Consider the following 15,880-nt stretch of genomic DNA (forward strand, 5'->3'; position numbering starts at 1 on the left):
CCGTACATAATCGTAACATCCGTGGACATGGGGTAAGCACTTTCTATTTGAAATATGAACATTTACGTAGATGTACGGGACAAAAAGTGGGAACATGTAAACACTAGGTTGCAGTTTTATCATGACTGTCACATAATATATGACAGTCATGTTACGACTGCCCCAAAACGTCCACAGACGACAAAAGTAGCTGCGCCCCTGACATCACTTAAGTGACGACTGACTGCGGACTGAGCAGTGTTGCCAGATCGTGTGAGAGAAATAAGCAACCAGGTATGTAAAAACAAGCCCAAAAGAAGCGACACACATGAGCACTTAAATATATATTCATCAGAAATTTGGAAATAGCCGATACATGCTCACAACGCGTTGCGATGCAAGGCGTTGTGAGCTTGTTGATCAAATCTTGCAATTAAATGTGGAATATTTGAAATATATTTTTTCAACATTAAAACAACACAATTGCTCCCTGAGGCACAAAACATTCACTTTTAAGCAAGCCTAAATAAGCAAGTACACGCTAAAAACAAGCCCAAAAAACAGCAACCACCATTTTTTACAAGCAACTTTACAGAAAAAGAAGCCCAAAGTCGCTTATAATAAGCGGACATGGCAACACTGAGTCGAACCACAGCAGTAGTTGACTGCTCTGCAATGCGGTACAACTGGCCCGCCAGGCCCGGTCCATTCCTCTGGTTCAGTATATATAATAAAATATAATAATATGTGATATATAATACAATATATACATATATACATATATATATATATATATATATATATATATATATATATATATATATATATATATATATATATATATATATATATATATATATATATATACATATATATATGCGTGGTAGGTACTGTCCCCGGTCGTTTCATCTGATTCAGTATAATAATAGACATCTGATCACTCCTGCAGTAGGCTACTGTCTAAATGCATCCCCATGCCGTGTAGGCCCTTACCTTTATGCGACAGAATAAAGCGTTTATCTCAGAATCGCATGGCATCACACCTGGACCCGAACCGCATCGTCCCACCACAGCCCTGCCAACCTGGAGGTGGTGCGTCCCGTCGCTGCTCAACTTTTCTACTGGAGGAGAGCGGATGAGTGGCGTGGCCTGGAGGAGAGAGAGAGAGAGAGAGAGAGAGAGAGAGAGAGAGAGAGAGAGAGAGAGAGAGAGAGAGAGAGAGAGAGAGAGAGAGAGAGAGAGAGAGAGAGAGATGCTGATCCATGCAGCCTCTCTCCAGTGTTGCCATGTCGCCTTATTATTAGCAACTTTGGGCTTGTTTTTCTTGTAGTACAGCAGATTAATGGAAAATTTCATAAGAATTTAATTGGATTTGTGAGTGTCCAGAGCCTTTTTCCATAAGAGTGACCCTTAGTATTTGTGCCAAATTTCATGCTTGCATCACAAAGTGAACGATTATCATCAGGGGCGGATTTAAGAAGTTAGGGGCTCCAAGCAAAGCTCTGGTTCGGGGCCTATTTTGCGCGCGCGAAAATGCGAAGAAAAAAATGTTTAATTAAGAAAAAAAAGGGGGGGGGGGGAGGTGGGGGCTCCCCTGCCTTGGGGCTCCAAGCAAGTGCTTGGTATGCCTAACAAGTGCAAATATCCGCCCCTGATTATCATTAATCTGCTGCATGCAGGTAGCGTTTTTTGGGTCTTGTTTCTAAAGTGTAAATTTGCTTATTTAGGCTTGTTTCCGATGTTTAAATTATTATTAAACCAGTAGTTTTCAAATATTTCCATGAAAATGTTTTGTGCCAGGGACTGAGGGGAGCATAGCATTTGTGATATTCCACATTTCATTTCAAGAGTTTTTGAAAATGGCCGATGCAACGGTTGTGACTTGTGAGCTTGTACATCAGCTATTTTCAAATAGACCAATGCATACAGGTTAATTCAAAGTGCTCATGTGGCCTATAGCTGCTTTTTGGGCTTGTTTTCCTGGACCTGGTTGCTTATTTCTCTCACAAAATATGGCAACACTGATGAGAGAGAGAGGGAGAGAGAGAGAGAGGACGCTGATCCATGCAGCCTAGCTCTCTCCAGCTGTTCACTGCTGCGCGTCCAGCCGCTTTGCAAACCAATCAACCCGGCTTATCGCTTACTTGTACACTTTCAGAGTTAAATTAACACTGAGGATTTTACAGTGTAGATTTGGATTCCAGTATAGTTTCGTTCAGTGATTCTAAACGTTTTGTTTATCTCTCTATGTCGGACCCAGAGAGTACTGTATACTTTCTGTGCTTTTGTTTTGCAAACTGTTAATACAGTATTCAATCAATCAATCAATCCCCAATCTATATTGTACAGTATGTGTTCAGTCTTTCCTCACACACACACACACACACACACACACACACACACACACACACACACACACACACACACACACACACACACACACACACACACACACACACACACACACACACACACACACACACACACACACACACGAGATGTAGGTTAATCTCAACAGGATAAGCCTGGTGAAAGCACAAAGCGTAATCTAGTACAGCATGGTTTTTATATTGATTGAAAAATAAAAAGGCTACAACTGCATGTCCCTTTTTAAAAGCCCTTTTTTTAAAACTCAAGGTGGCGCCATATGCTCACATTGCTCACACTAGTGTGGCCCTTGTTGATTTAAATATTCTCCACCTTTCCATCTTTAATTTACTGTAGACAGCATAATATCATTATTTTGGTATTATTCTCTATAGCCTACCTACATTATATAGTTATTTTGCGCTGAGGGAGTTTTGTGAAAAGAACACAACAAAAAGTAATAGGATAGTACATGGAGTGGCACAGAATGTCATAGTGTAACTTTTAATTAAAAGGAATATGTAATGTACATTTGGAAAGTAACTTCATCAAAGCGTTATCCAGTAATGCCTATGCTCCGTCATGCGATGGTGCTGCGCACCGCAAATACCTTTTCTAAAAGCTCACATACGAAATGAGACATTTTTCAAACCAGAAGGGAGGGTAAAAAGCAGACAGCTGTGAATTTATTTTAAAGCTCTATGGGACCATATGCTCATGTTGCTTGCACTTACCGTAGTAGACGAATAACATAATCTATAACACCATTTATTAGCCCTTACATAGCCTAAAATTATACTAAGCCTATAGATTGTTATCCATACTTATGTACAGTATCCTGAACAACAAAATAGTCCAAAAATTAAATCCTGAAACCAACATTTATTTTATTTTTTTTCATTTAAAATACAAAATATTTTGCAATATTATATTGTAGAGTAAACCATTTTGACAGCCTCTCATGCTTCTCATGTAACGTCAACATTAACCAGAATGTCATATTATATCATATATTATTATCCTAGTCACCAGTCACTAAAACATTGTTGCCAGGGTATTCACACTCAGATGTTCGTCCATTCGTCCATCTGTCCGTCCGTCCTCCTTCTGTGTGCTCCGTAGAAGTACACATTTGTCCATTATTGTTTACACTTTTGTTTAGTTTTTTTTGTTTAAGGTTGCTCCCTTAAAAAGCATATGTCATTTTCAATGCATCCAATGTCTAAATTGGGACATCATTAACGCCTTTTTAATACAGCACGTGCAACACACGCTAACTCAACATAAGTTATTAACATACGCAAATGCTACCCAAAACTAGACATACACAGTAAAATCCTGCTCAGTGTTAGTTATATCCATTCATGACTCACAGGAGTGTACAAATGTTATTTGAGTTAAACAAACACTCAGGATTTTACAGTGTACAGACATTATGAGAAATGACACATCCTTCTCAAGAGTGCATTTTTTTTTGTCTTTAAATACAGAAAAGGTGCATGAACTGTCAGAGACAGACACAATACAGGTGTCACGAGAGCTCAGTCACAACTTAAATAATCTGCTTTGTTATCCAAGAAACATTGGAGCTAGCAAAGTTACCTGACGAGTTCCAAAAAATTAAAGAAAACAAAAAAATAATAATAAACTTCACAGCAAATTGAAGAGTTGAAAACTGTAATGGTTTCATCTCACGCAACACCTCCCTGTCCCCCAGAAGAAAAGAAAAAACTCCACTACCTACAATGCAGTAGGATTTCTTATCTTTGACCCTGGCCTTGCCCCTCTGACCCTTGACACTTCTACAGTCAGTTCAAGCCATTATTACGTTATTTACAAATTACAACCGAAAATATCTACACGCAGAAAGCAGATGGCGTTGCAAACGTAAAAACTTGATGCAAGTTATGAAAACCCGAATCGTGGAAGTGTGGACACTTCTCTGAAAATAAAGTCTCATAATTCCCTGTTGAGATTTTTTTTGAAAGAAAAAGAAACAAGCAGTTCATCTGAGATGGGTGTGTGGAAGCAGAATATTTCAAACGACAGCATCGTGGACCATGGAAATTGAAAGCAATAGGATACATCACACACGCGCCTAAACACAATAGCATGCATGTGCTGCACACACACACTCACCCACACACGCACACCCACACACACACACACACACACACACACACACACACACACACACACCCACGTACGCACGCACTCACCCACACATGTACCGTCTTCATTCATTGCTAAATATAAAACTCACTGAGTGCTTGTACACATTGAACATTTCTGCTTGCGCTTCCGACTTACAGCAAAACGTGACAACACACACATACAAGTACACGGTTAAATGCATAAACCTAGTCACCAGCACATACACCATTTTGCATTTCCCGACGAAACAAGCAAACTTTTTTCATTCATAGGAATAGAACTTGCTTCCACATTCAATTACCATTCCCCTATAAATTCTCAGCCCCTTCCTTTCAGCTCTTTACTGTAAGTGCTACTAACTTCCATTTTTGATTGGCTACTAGATAGTAAGCATCATTCCAACTGTATTTGGCAGTTTCCCGGTACGTAGGTTGGCAGTATTTTGGCGCAGCTGGAGATCGCTTCCTCCTCAGAGTGAGAGAGTGTCAGTCGGGAGGAGGGTGGAGAGATGAGGACAACCGTGAATCTTGCTAGGATGCTAAGATGAGCCACACATAAACCTCAGGGCTACTACACGCTTCTCCTGGATTTGCAGATAGACGAGAATGATGTCATGGGTCATACGTCAAACGACTATGCTATTCTTCCCAACAACACTATTATCACAGTTTAACGAAAGACTGTGTGTGTGTTGTGGTCGAGCAAAGCAATTTCCATAGCTATCTGTAGTCCGTGCCGATTCTGGAAATGATTAAACTCATTCTCAATACTTTTCAATCCTTTAAATATCTGTGTGGGGACTATCCATACAGGCTACAAGGGATTATTTACTAATGAGCACGCACATGGATGCTTACACAAACTATTTACAAGACAGCTCTGGAACAAACAGTTCAGAATGAAGGGTATCAGCTACACAGCAACTTACTAGTTTACTAGTAGCAAACAACCTGTTTTAATTTAGCTCAGAGTGTACAACTCTAACCAAATGGACCATTTGGTTACATTTGTCTGCTCTCTGAGTTTTGCCGAGCTTTCACATGCAGCTGTTACGGATGTTGAGAACTACAGAGGCCAGGCTTGTCATGTATATGAATGACGTACTCCACGAAGGCACTAGAAACCCGTGCTGAAAGGTTGGACATCACCTTCACTGCTTAAATATCTGAAAAATATTACCCAGTTCACTCTCATCCCCCACCCCCTTAATCTGTCCATACTCCCTCTCTCTTTTTCTTTAGGTCTGTATTTCTTTTCAACACACGGGGCAGAGGTATGGAAATGCTGTCAGAGATTATGTCGGAGTAGCGATTATAGCTGGATACTCTGGGAGCAATGTATGCCTGAAAATTATTAGTAAGTGGTTACCTTCCGCCATGTTCGAGGAGTGACCGCAAAAAGAGACATTGTGCCGTTAACAGCTCTTCATGTCCGACAACACAGAGGATGTCTTTCATTAACGTGGGTCGCGGGGTAGTAGTGGTGTGACCAGGTGACCGAGAGATGATAATGTTCCCATGTGGGCAGAGAGGCTATCTCGGAATCGGAAGGTCGACGTTTGACCTTCGGCTCACCCAGTCTACGTGTCAAAGTGTCCCTGAGAAAGACACTTAACCCCTGACAGCTCCCCCCCTGTGCGCTCAACAGAGCCATCCGAGCAGTCATCAGCTGGGTGTAGCTGTAAAAGCAATTTCCCCACTCCTCAGGGACCAGAAAGTATTTCCCTCTTTGCCTTTCCCCCTTTCCTTAATTATAACGCCTTCAATGTGGTGGTGTACTGTATCTCTGCTAGCAAATAACCAGCCTCAAACTTGCCATGTTACCAACTCAGTTACCAAGTTGACTAGTATTGACCCACGCTCATCCAACAGTGACCATGCTTTGGAAGATGAAAGCAATTGACAGTATGACTGGAACAACCTCCCCTCTACTTCAGCTTCAGGGGTTAATGTGCCGCAACAATACTAATCTAAAAATAGATCAGATCACAAAACAAAAGCAAGGTCAAAAACACAAGCACAGATCAAGCTCAATAAAACTTGAGGCTAACATAGGCCAATGCTACTGTAAATGTCATTGTGTTAATTCTGGCTGGTTTGGTCGTAATAAGGAGGGACAGAGTGGTTAGGTGAGTTCAGAGTGGTTTTAGCCAGGGATCCGGTAAGTGCTGTATGATTGCACATTCCTGACATCTATACATTGTCCTATGCCTTCTCTTACAGTATAGTACACAAAACAAAGGCTCAACTGCCTTTCAAAAAGACATTCTGCTAGCTTCTACTTCGAGTCACACTTTCACACGGCAATGTCCACAAAGACATCGTCACCATTTCATTTTCTTCACATCTCCGCACAGTAACCCATGTAACACTACTGACCACTGAAAGAAACATGATGAAAGGCATACAGTTGCTAGGAAATGTGCACCTCATCCAATCTCAATGCAGCACACATCTGCAACTATTAACACCAGTTGTAATTCCGCTGGTGGAAGGATCCAAGATTAATTCCATGCAGTATGCTTGGGAGATATGAACATTTTGATGAATATTTAAATAGTTCTTATTTCAATGGATCTTTGAGTGCAAGTCATGAACAATTATGTTTGGGTAATATCGTGTTCAGTGTAGATGTTTTGCACATGAGATCAAATGGCACTAACAGATGCACACTAATGCACGTGCGCACACACAAAACACACACCCGCCAGCTCTGTCGGGAACATTCTAAAAAGTTAGCTTCCTTCTCATACATTCGTCTTATTTATTCCATATTGCTTTCACCTCTCCTTCTCCTTCAATCCTCCACTCTCGTTCTACTTCTGTTGCTGAAACTTCCCTCTTTCCAAGTTGTCCAGAAATAATCATGGGGAGATCTCATGACGATCAATGTCACGCTGCTGCTGAAGCAGTGGGGGTCATATGACTGTGATGAGAAGAAGAGTTCACAGTGCGATGGGAGAGAGAGAAGGAGAGAGAGAAAGAGAGAAAGAGAAAGAGAGAGAGAGAGAGAGAGCAGCTGGCTAATGGGAGATGAAGCAGGTTGGGTGGTGACCATCAGGGCAGCACCTATAGAGATGAGATGACAGCACGTATCGAGATGGTGTGTGTGTGTGTGTGTGTGTGTGTGTGTGTGTGTGTGTGTGTGTGTGTGTGTGTGTGTGTGTGTGTGTGTGTGTGTGTGTGTGTGTCGTGCGTCTTGTGTGACACCAGCCTCGCTGACAGATGGCCACAGTGATGAATGTGAGCCACCATGGTTATGCCGATGGCCACCGGAGTGACAGCCACCATGGAGAAAAGAAAATAAGAAAGATAAACAAAAAGGGGGTGCAGGGAGGGGGTGGGATCCAAAGTGACTGTCACCGTCGCCGGGCCGTCGCCACGACAAACAGCGACTGTCAGTGGCTAGGGGTTGGGGTGACAACGAGATGGGCGGCGAGTGTAGCGACAGTCGGAGAGCCCCGCACTTCTCGATGTTTCTTTTTTCTTTTTTTGTCCCCCGTTACACGAAGGAGTTCATGGCGTTGACGGGCGACGGGGCCTCGGAGCTCTCGTTGCCCTCGTGCGTGTCCTTCTCCTTCTTGCCGCTGTACTGGCCGATAAAGGATCCGTCCTCGTTGAACTGGCCGTCGCCGCCCTCGCCATAGTCCACCAGGCTGTCGTCGCTCTCGTCCCGACGGACCGTCCCGTTGGACGGTGTCCGGCTGCCCTTCAGCGGCTTGTGGTCCTCTGTGTCGCTGTGGAATGCGGAGCGGGTGGGAGGGGAGAGGAGGGGAGAGGTTATTGAGAGAAAGAGAAAGAGCAAGAGAGAGAGAGAGAGAGAGAGAGAGAGAGAGAAAGTGCAGGTTCGTTCTCCCACAGCTTGTTCAAATTCACCCGCAGTGGTCAGAAAACCCGGATTCAACCAGACAGCTCTTTTCGACCAGAACCTTCCATAACCTGAAACTTTCCAGAACCCATGAACGGAGGTATGTCATAAAAAAAAACACTATAAAATAAGTGAAAATAGCCTATCTACAAGTTCACAACGTGTTGCAATGCAACATCTTGTGAGATTGTAGCTAGCCTATGCTATTTTTACCATTTAAAAAAGAAAGTTTGAAAGTACAAGTTTTGATTTCTGGCTTTCCCAGCAGGACTCAAATTAGTTTCTGTGAACATTAATTGAAACCGAGCCCTAGCGTATGGAAACAAAACCAGAAACCGTGGAATACGTTACATGGCACGGAAAGGTTCACTTAGTTCTTGTAGTGGAAAAGAGCCAAGAGAGAACTGGTTTATGTCAAAGACCAACAATAACACCTAAAGTCTCAAGGGGTCTTTTTTTCCAAAGCCCAAGAGGGCCATATTGACCTAGAGTACGTGCTGTGACTTTCAGTTGTGTGCAATAGAAGCTGTGACTTTATTTTGTGTGCAATATAAGCACGATGGTAACATTCGTGGTGGGCCACTGCACCACACTTAAATTTAATTGATACATGGAAATCTAGTTATTCAAATGGGAATCCAAAGGACACTTTTGGGGTGAAATGTCTTTAACGCTCCATTGTAACTCCTTTTTTGGGTACTCTTTTAGACTTATTTTACACTCCTACGCCTGGTACACAGTAAAATCCTCAGTGTTAATATATACATTTGTAACTGAGAGTGTACAAAGGTAAACAAATAGATCATTACCCAAGTCAATTTGGGTACATTTCTACACTCTTTAAGAATTGTTGATGAGATCTATTGTTAATTTGTTGATTGTTGATGTACCTTGAGTGTTGTTGTTACTTTGTATTTGTATCATTGTTAAATTGTACTTGTATTGTTTCTTGTTTTTCTAGGGACTACAGATGGAAAGTGTCTTTTGTTAAATCCGGCAAATTAACACTTGCTCATGTGTATACTACACCAGTCTTGTGCTCTGTCCCGACCAATTAAATAAATAAATAAATAAAGTAAACTTTTATAGACCTGCTTTTACATGCTCTCTTATTTTTCTCACACACTAGTATCCCTTTATGCACTTTCATTGTGTCTCACTCTATTTCTCTGTTGTTTTTATAGTGTGTGAAGTGCTTTGTAACGCTGTTTTAAAAGTTGCTTTACAAATAAAGTTTATTATTATTATTAAAGTTAACACTGAGGATTGTACAGTGTACTGTATGTGCACAGCAAGGTGTCGGTGAAATAGAGAAGAAGCAACAGTTGATCTAAATTTTACAGTTCATCTGGGTGATTCAGTGATCCCGGGTTGGGTGAGCACTGCTAAGAGAGGATTTCGGTAACGCGTGCGCGTTCACATACAGTACATTAATATTATGATGCAACTTCTAAAAATGAGGTCAGACAATATGCTTTCATGCATCAAGAGAGGGGAGTATCGAGAATTTATCCAAAATGCACATGGTACTGTAGTTTCTTGTCTTCGCTCAACATCAAAACACCTATTGTTTTAGCAACTATGATCTGATTTACATGATCTTCTATTTTCCACAATAGCAAGCTCTATAGTCAGTGTCAATACATTGTCATACATTTCAGCTGGAAATACACATTTCAAAACATAAAACAAGGAAAAATGACAGAAGCGGGGGGGTCTGTAGCAAGGAGAAGCGGTCGACTTTAGTGCCTGTTAATGTTCGAGTTTATGTTAAGATGGTTGTTATAACATGATCAGTCAATGTGCTTTTCTTTGACTACCAATGCATCTGCCTTTAGTTTGGCTACCTACTGGAGACAGAGTTATACAGGTACACACAAACCCAGGGCAGCAGGGGGCTGTATACTGCAGGTTGTGTGCTACAGTATGGCATGCTGGTCTATTAGCATTGCCATGCTATCTTACCTTTCCATGGACCTAAATGTCCCCAAACAAACAAAAGACAAAAATGCATGATGAAAAGCAGCCACAGAAAAGTCTACCCTGCCCTTCGGTCATCACACAGCCATGGCACATTTAACACACAATAATAGCACTCTATGGCTTAGATGTCATACGATGGTGACGCATGCCGAAAATAGCCGATCTACAACCTCACAGCGCGTCAGGGTGCAACACGTTGTGAGTTTTATTGATCGCCTATTTTCGGTGCACGGTACACCGACGTATGACAAAGTATAAATGTTTTATACTCAGGCAAAGCACATAAGTAGTAGTAGTTTTGGTACATATGAGTTCACAATTTCACAGGAGAAAGTGAAATGGGCACTGCCAAACACTTGAATGTGCCTTGAACAATAAGAAGTAAATGATAATTTCTTCCAATTCATTTGTGTGAGTTGCCTGTCATATCAAATCCTTTTAACCATGTGTGAAAATGCCATCTCACATCAGAACATTTCAAAGGGAATACCAAGGTTCTGAGATATTAGATGAAATTACTTGATATGGACATTGATTAGCGGGTCAGTTTGTTGGTAAATTGGGGGTGTGTTATGAGGGTCAGAACAGAGATAAGTGTATGTAGATTTTGTCTTGCCTCTAGTGAATGTTTGGTAAGGAGCCTGGTGGGGCGAGAGCCTCTGCTTTCTGGTCAAACAGTTGTCATTCTACATCCAAACAGTATAATGACAGCAATAAAGGTGTGGTACAATGATTAGCCTTACACAATGTACATTGCAAAAAAAAGAAAAAAGAGAAAGAGAGAGAAAGTTCAACCACATGAACTAGCGTCCCTATATTGGACATGCCATAATCGGCAAACATTTGTCGAAATTAGGCAAACATTCGGCAAAAATAGCAGATCTACAAGCTCACAACACGTTGCATTGCGACACATAGTGAGCTTGTAGATCGGCAATTAAAATAGCTTTCTACAGTATATGATACCGTATATCATGTTTATTTACATTGTGTTGATATTCAATAAGCATTACAGAATGTATCTGAACATTTTTGTCGTCATTAGCTAAAACTCACGGTATCATTAAAACAAGCCATTTTCAAGCTAAGAACTGTTTTCAGGAGAATTAACGTTTGGGTCAAAGGCTGTATTACAGTAATAATATGGTAATTTTAGATACAATACAATACTGACACAAATTGTGTCAGAAGGGTGGTGCTAGAGGAAAGGCCATTGGGGTCACCAAAATCAATAAGGCTCATCCTGAAATCTGCCTATTAGGTTATGAGATATTGTGTATGCAAGGTTGATATTTTGGCCTGAAGGTGGCACTAGGGGAAGGGCCATGGGGTCACCAGAATCTGTAGGGTTCTGAGGTCTGACACGTGTTCTTCTGTCTCACCTGTACTCTCCAAATGTCCCATCATCCTCCTTCATGGGCTGGACCTCTGGGTCTTGGTGAGCATCTTCTTTCTCTTTCACTGCAGAGTAGAGGATGAATGTTATCAAACATTCATAACCACTCAAAGGGGAATGAAAGCCTAGGCTTGATTTTGCGTTTTTCTTTTTTTTACTTTGTTAAATATTTTGTTATTATTTAAAAAAAGACATTATGCATAAATGACATTTGCATAAATGTGACATTTACTCGTGATCCATAAAAATTGGTCCATGACCCAAATATAGGTCACAACCCATTTTTGGGGAAACAGTGCATTAGTGTGTGTGTGTGTGTGTGTGTGTGTGTGTGTGTGTGTGTGTGTGTGTGTGTGTGTGTGTGTGTGTGTGTGTGTGTGTGTGTGTGTGTGTGCGTGTGTGTGTGCGTCCATGCGCGTGTCACCTCACCTGGGTATTTTCCCCCTTTATTCCTCTTGATGAAGCAGACAATGAGGAGTACCAGAATGAGGAGGGCAATGGCACACATCAGACCAATGAACCAGCCCTGTGTCGCTATGTCTACCTGACGACTGGCTGCAGCTACAGAGAGAGAGAGAGAGACAGACAGAGAAAGAGAAGGGGGATCAGTGAATGATCAAAGCCTAGTTTTATTCCAGCTTTGACGGAATCCTCCATTTAATTTCATGCTGAGGAAGGTTGAGGGTGAAAACAGAATAAAAATGCTGGGACACATATAGGATGATTCAACAGTCTGTGTAAAGGAGACAACAAATTAATCTCTGCTGAAATGGGAATCAAAACAAAAAAGGGTTAACATACGATGGCTCCCTGAGTACTGAATGAATGAAATGAAAAAAATATTGTTTTAGTTAAATGAAACAATCAACAGAAAAAAATGGCAGATGATTTCACTAGCATGGCCACAGTACTTTACAATGGCTTTATTCACAGCATATGGACCTGTGTATTCGTCTATAGAAAAGTAGTAGTTATAGTTTTTATTTACGGAGCAAGTGCCTCACAACATTGGTCAGCAACAGAACAAGTGGAAGTGTATGATGCAAGTAAACAATTAAAATTGTACCACAATTGTATTCTATTACCTGTATACATATAGTACAGCATTATTTGCATAGCTACTGCATATTACTTCTTCAAAGGTTACAGTAGCACTCCAGTTATTACAATAAGCAAAGCTATTATGAAGCGCTACCACTATTGTGTGCATGGATAGCTCAGGCAAAATGACTGTAAACTGAGCATCATTGTAGCTTGTATTATACACACCATCATTTGACCTTCATTACAATTGTGTTGACCTGATTTTTTTACAGCTGGAAATCACACTAGACACAAAAGCATACATAATAATGAGGTACTTATTAAAAAGTAATGTGTGGTTATATTGCACTTGAAAAGAAATAGAGTGCGGGAGCAAGACACTGGAAAGTGTCTTGCTCCCACCATATTTATTTGTACCTGTTACTGACCAGTTTGTACTGCACCTGGACTTTCTAGTGGATGTGCAAGCTTTTAAAGGAGTAGTTCACCCAAAAACACTTATTTTCAATCAATTACACACCCCATGAAGCCTTGAATTCATGGAGATGTTTTTGTAGTTGTCACATTCCTAAGCAAATAATTTGATGACCAGCGGAGTCTCCAGTGGGAGACTTGCTGAGTCTCCTACTGGAGAAATCAGCATCTTTCCGCCGGTCATTAAATTATTGGCTTAGGAATGCGACAAAAAAAAAAAAAAAACACCATGAATTCAAGGCTTCATGGGGTGTGTAATTGATAGAAAATAAATATTTTTTTGGGTGAACTACTCCTTTAAGCATATAAGTGAGAAGGTGTACTTGCTATACAACACTTCATCAAGTTCACATTTCAAGTTCAAACGTAACGTCAGGCCACAACACCACAAAGGACCATTGTAAAATACAGCACTGGCGAACTAGTATAGTTTTGATCATGGGAGTGGAGTATGGAGGGATGTGAAGGGTGACGCAGGCAAATATAAAATAAATAATAACTACAAAGGCTATCTACCGTGAGGCATGCCGCCTCACCTGGCAACGTAAGCTGCACCTCGTCTGTCCTGTGGACCACACGGTCGGCCTGGTCGCTAGCGACCACACGCACCCTATAAGAGGTCCCCGGCTTTAAGCCCTTTATCGTGTGTGTGTGTGAACCGTTTACCGGCTCCTTCTTCCAGTCCTCTTTACCTGGAACGGGGGAGGGAGGGATGTGTTTTTTAGGAGGCACGGGTTATCTGTTGTTTGTTAATTAGTGTGCAAAAGAATTTGAACACTTGTACACTTATCTGTACACTTACAGTGCAACATTGAAGACAAGCTGAAGTGAAAAATATATTTTCACACTTTTAAGAGCAGATCTGCAGTCATACTTTAGGGTATAGTTAATAATATGCCAAAAATAAATAAATAAACAATTATATATTTGTGTATTTCTTTACCGAAAGTCCAATACTGATTACTTACTGTCAAACTAAAGCATCATACATGATTACATCATCAACTAATTTCAACCAATAAATCATAACATCCACCTGTAAATCAATTTCCCACACAGATTGATTATGCTAGAAACATGGCAGACGTGTCATAAATTATCTAATTTGAAAGCTAGAAATGTGTAATTTTTTTTACATTTGAGAGAATTAGGCAATGCAGTAAAATAAACTTGATTCAGCACTGCCTTGCTGAAATATACAGCACACGTATTGTTTGATATTTTTTACTTTGTGGTCCAAGCAAGATGACCTCCAGGTGGGCCATAGCACTCATCATGCCCAGGATGAGCGATCATAGCTGGGTAAAAGATAAGACTGTGTCTGGAGTGTCACAATACGGAAATTAATGACTCTTAAAAAAACGATTCAGTTTGTCTTCAAATGACTTAATTACACAAATGCCAGTCATGGATACAGTCACATGAGCATGCATTTTGTATTTTATTTTTTGGTGACTTTGCAAAGACCAAAGTAAAGCCTTACTGTTGTCTATAATATATTCCACAAATACATTCTTATGGTGTCCAAAGTATTCCCAAGTGATGCCTATGCCGTCCTCGAACACGGACGTGTTAACGGTGCCAAACACAGGGCCTGCAGGACGCACTGACCACATGGGAGAGAACACAGGAAGGGCTTTACCTCAAAATAGTTCAAAATGTTTGTAAAAACATTTCAATGACTCATCTTCACCACTATCTTGAAACCATTGTCTCAATACTTTGCACATACTGTAATATAGGCTACTTTTATACCAGAAAACATGAAACGGTAGTTGTGGTGGTGTCTGACATGGTAGGTCTACTAGAAGTAAATCACATTTTATCACAATAACTTTCAATTCATTAAATACAATGCCACGATTTAGGTGTCTAAATGTCTACTAATGCAAATGGAAACTAGCAATTATGCATCAGTGCTATAACAAAATGGTTGGCTTGTGTTAAATGACTACCGTTCTAGAATGAACAGGACTATGCATACTGTGCGATACAAGTTAAACAAAATGTTCCCTCCTGTCCAGCTGAATTCGGTTTTAGAGCACAAGACTACTGGGTAGTGTCAGAGCTAAGGCAAATCAATCTGTCACTTACGTCTAGGCACTGTAAGTGATATTTTTATGTTAAAATAAGTGTTAGCTCTAGACGTGTTCGTTCAGTATCAGGGGTCTCCCCATTTCTCCAACTTTTAAGTAAACAGTAACATTTTCAAGTAAGGATACAAATGTCATCCAATCAGGAGAGAGAACTCATACAGATTACAGGATAAACAAGTGAAATTGGAAGTGATGAAACAAAAAGCGAGCAGACAAAATTGGAACTGAAACACTATACATTTTAAGCTGATAAATGATCTTTGTGAGGTTCTCTCTCCTGATTGGATTATATTTGTATCCCACCTGAACATTTATTTTCTGTTTACTAAAAAGAGATGGAGAGAGGGGGAGACCTCTGTTACTGAACAAACACTCTATATAGCAATGATTGCTTAAGGAATATAGAGCTTTGACTTTGTAACTCTTTTTTTTGCTGCTGAGAAATAACACTTTAGCAAGGAAATTCTTGATGAAAATGTCCATGCACTGTGTACAATCATAATGACTGTAACAATCTCAC

At 40.6% G+C, this 15,880-nt stretch overlaps 2 protein-coding genes across 2 annotated transcripts in view; both read right to left on the reverse strand.

The window, feature by feature from the left end:
* The window catches only part of cntn1b (contactin 1b), a 33,111-nt gene extending 32,024 nt beyond the window's left edge, over positions 1-1,087 (reverse strand). Inside the window, exon 1 of the mRNA XM_084050506.1 lies at positions 973-1,087. The gene's annotated coding sequence lies outside the window, so the exon portion shown is untranslated. The remainder of the gene's footprint in view (positions 1-972) is intronic.
* Positions 1,088-3,849: 2,762 nt separating this feature from the next.
* LOC311040304 (neuronal cell adhesion molecule-like) overlaps positions 3,850-15,880 on the reverse strand; it is a 109,882-nt gene continuing 97,851 nt past the window's right edge. Inside the window, exons 25-27 of the mRNA XM_084050505.1 lie at positions 12,176-12,307; positions 11,733-11,811; positions 3,850-8,236 (exon numbers count right to left, since the gene is read on the reverse strand). Of these exons, the coding sequence (XP_083906631.1) occupies positions 8,002-8,236; positions 11,733-11,811; positions 12,176-12,307 (446 nt within the window). The 3' untranslated portion in view covers positions 3,850-8,001. The remainder of the gene's footprint in view (positions 8,237-11,732; positions 11,812-12,175; positions 12,308-15,880) is intronic.

This window comes from Gymnoscopelus microlampas, assembly GCF_963454915.1.
Source record: "Gymnoscopelus microlampas genome assembly, chromosome: 23".
NCBI lineage: Eukaryota > Metazoa > Chordata > Actinopteri > Myctophiformes > Myctophidae > Gymnoscopelus > Gymnoscopelus microlampas.